The sequence below is a fragment of the Nicotiana attenuata genome, chromosome 2, assembly GCF_001879085.1.
Source record: "Nicotiana attenuata strain UT chromosome 2, NIATTr2, whole genome shotgun sequence".
Classification (NCBI taxonomy): Eukaryota; Viridiplantae; Streptophyta; class Magnoliopsida; order Solanales; family Solanaceae; genus Nicotiana; species Nicotiana attenuata.
Window position 1 is genome coordinate 11,602,959 of NC_031990.1, and position 3,451 is coordinate 11,606,409.

Below are 3,451 nucleotides of genomic sequence, written 5' to 3' on the forward strand. Positions count from 1 at the left end.
TTTTAAAGTGAAATAGTCGCCCTTGCTTCTCATGTTTGTTTTCGCAGTTTCAAACACATTTTTGCACCTAATCCAAAATCAACTATAACTAAAGTCAACTGACCAAGAAGGCAAGAACTCAACCTTTATTTCCCACTAACTAAAGCATTGACTTTTGCCACCTCACTCTTTAGTCTTTACCAAAAACAAATATTAAGAAGCAAGAGAATAATCCTGCTGTTATCCAGGATAAAATGTTAATTACACTAGATTATCATTTGACCAAAGTGTAACAGAAAAGGATCATAAGTAGGCTAGAAATTAGAAGCCAAATAACTTGAGGGTAAAAAATGTTGCCAATTTCTAGCCATTGTATCATCTTCTTTCTGAGTCTAAGTTCTATACACTAACAATACAAAAAATATTTACACAATCAGGTCATTTATAGGTAATTAAAAGATAAACTAATAATATGGAAACATCTGTCCATTGTTTTAACTCCTGTCTTGAGAGAATATTCTTTAAAGACGTACTCCCTCCGTTTTCATTTTATGTGAGTATTACGGAGAAAGTTGAGCAGGTAAAGAGTTTGGAAATCTTAGTGCATATCTTAGTTAATTCAAGGATGATCATATAATTTGACCAGATAATTTAGATGTCAGCAAAACCTAAAGCACTTAGTATCCATATTATAAATTGATGATCAATCTAAAGCACTTATTACAAGCTAAAACATACAAATCATATATACAGAAAATTTCAGTGAATATATAAACTTGAGCTGGCTATATCGAAAAGGAATGATGAAGGCGGTATCAATTGAATCTGGAGAAGCATCCAAGGCTATAGGGCATCATGGAGTGAACAGAGGATTATCTATATTTGATCTAATTTTACGTATTGTTGCAATTGTTGGAACATTGGCAGGTGCTGTGGCAATGGGAACTGCTGAGCAAACTCTTCCTTTTGTCACACAGCTTGTGCAATTTTCGGCTCAATATGATGACTTTGAGACATTTAAGTAAGTCCATCTTTGTATATTATGTGAGATATTACAGTGCATTTTTTGATGTAAATGTATAGACAAGGTTAACTTTTTTTTTGTTTTTTTTTGTTTGTAAAACTAAGGTTGTCCGTGATTGTGAATGCAATAGTGTGTGCGTATCTTGCTCTTTCTCTCCCATTTTCCATCTTTCACATTATGAGGAGCAGAGCAGGAAAAAGTCGGATTTTGCTCATCTTCCTAGACGCGGTAATAGATTCACTTGTACTTTATCTTATTTTACTACTCTTTCCGTCTATATTATCTGTCATGATTCTCTTGTATACATCCCTTAAGAAAAATTAATTAGGATGAGATTTTGACTACTTTACCCTTATTCATGTCTTAATATTTTCTTCATTGGTATTTGAACAAAGTTATTCATAATTGAGGTGTTTGTAGTCTTCGAGGATAATTATTGCTAAGGGTAAAAAAGGAAACAAATAATCAATTTTGTCTTGAACTTCTAAAGTGACAAATAATTTCAGACAACTATTTTGGTAACCACGACTGATAATATGAGATACTTTGTTGGGTTTTTTGCTCAAAATAGTGTGAATCCGAAATGAAGGAAAAAATGAAATCTTTCAATTTCCTTCCTTTACAAAGGAACACTGTCTCATATTGGAGGAGAAAACTCATTTCTTGGGTAAATGCACTTCTTCTAGCTCTTAAAGAGTGAGAAGAAGTCAAGCCTCGCGCCGTCCTCGTCACTCAGCTTCGATTTCGGCTTTGAATTTGGTCAAATGATTTTATTGATTAATTTTTGTACCACATTACTTGTTAAAATATTAAGACTATATTAATATTTTAAATCCAAATCGACCGTTTGTGTAACGGTAATTTAATTTTTCCTCCCGTTTTATTTTCCCTTTAAATTTTGAAATTGGCGGTTTGCGTAAATATCTCTTTTGAGTTACAATCTTAAACGAAAAGTTGCAACTCATCGGTTTAAACCCAACCTATTGGCTATAAATACTAGGCCATTCCCTTAGAGTTTCCTTACGAAAGTTCTGAAATCTCTTCTTCCTTTCTGCATTGTTTTTCTTACAAAAACAAAGTAAGTGTGGTTCATTACCGCCATTTGTGTTCGCTGTACACCGGTGTTTGAAGTACCGCGATGTACCAATGTGGTTTATTTGTTCAATCTGGGAGGAAATAATCCTAAATCTCGCATAATAGGAGGTGTTAAGTTCCTTAAGAATATACTGTGAATTCAGTGGACTCGAATATAATTCTGCTTTTTCATTATTTCTGTTTTTCTTTATTAAAGTTTCCAAAATTTATTTTACGAATAATAGATTTAACTTATATATACAGACAATTGCAAATTTTTACATTACAGTAGGTTGCTTTATTTATTAAGTAGCTCCACTTATTAGGGACAAATGATCTTTTAGATGGACTAGTAATGTAAAAATCCGTTTACAAAAGTGTACACGATTTTCCCCATGAATTGCTAAAGCTATTGAGTAATACTGATATCCATTATATACCTGACATTTGAACCTTTTGAAGATAATGTTGGTTCTTCTCACATCTGGAGCTTCTGCAGCAGCCGCCATTGTGTATTTAGCACATAATGGGAATTCTTCTGCAAACTGGTTTTCAATTTGCCAACAGTATACAGATTTCTGCCAGCGTTCTGCTGGTTCTCTCATTGGCTCCTTTGGCGCGATGGTGTGTCTTGTTCTCCTTATCATTTTGTCAGCTGTCGCGATATCCAGGCGCTAAATGTTACCACTGGCTAGCTAGTCTAATTAGTATTTCTATGTCTGTTGTGTTTGGGGTGACCAAAATTTCATGACCTGGATTTTGTATGCTTCACTACCTGTAATTTATATCAAAATCGTCAGTTCTACACTCTTTAAGTATGGTTTGATCACAAATGAACATATTTCTGTTTTCTACCATGTTTTATGCTTCTTCAAGAGATCCATTTTGTATGCATTTCACTACATGTAATTTATGATTCATACACCTTTTTTAGAGTTCGGATATTGTCATTCAGCTAAAAACAAACAATATAAATACTCACCAGGCTTAGTTCCAGCCTATGTTGTTCGGAGTCTCCGAAAATGTCGATGGTGATGTAGGATTCTCCAAAAGTAGTGCATTTTTTGAGAATCCGACATGAATACGGCAGCTGTTTTGGAGAGTCTAGCAACATAGATTTCAGCCATGAAATTTCTAAATTAGTAAAGTTAAATGGAAGAATAGCTCAGTGGTGGCACCAGAAAGTTAGATGAGAAGAAAAATTGCAAACTTCCTAGTATCTCTAATAGCAGTAACACATGTATAATAAAATCTATTAGTGAGCTATTTGTTTTTGATAGAAATTAGGAGTTCCCCAAATAATATAGAGAACCAGGTTCTCTATTTTTTTCCACAATAAATTGATCAATAGTAAAAAACACACAATATTTACGT

The 3,451-nt window shown here is 33.6% G+C and overlaps 1 protein-coding gene across 1 annotated transcript; it reads left to right on the forward strand.

Annotated features, from left to right (window-relative positions):
* Positions 708-2,934, forward strand: LOC109222754 (casparian strip membrane protein 2-like). The gene is made up of 3 exons (XM_019387076.1): positions 708-1,000; positions 1,108-1,231; positions 2,540-2,934. Exons 1-3 carry the CDS (start codon positions 780-782, stop codon positions 2,753-2,755), a joined length of 561 nt encoding a protein of 186 aa, XP_019242621.1. The 5' UTR covers positions 708-779; the 3' UTR covers positions 2,756-2,934.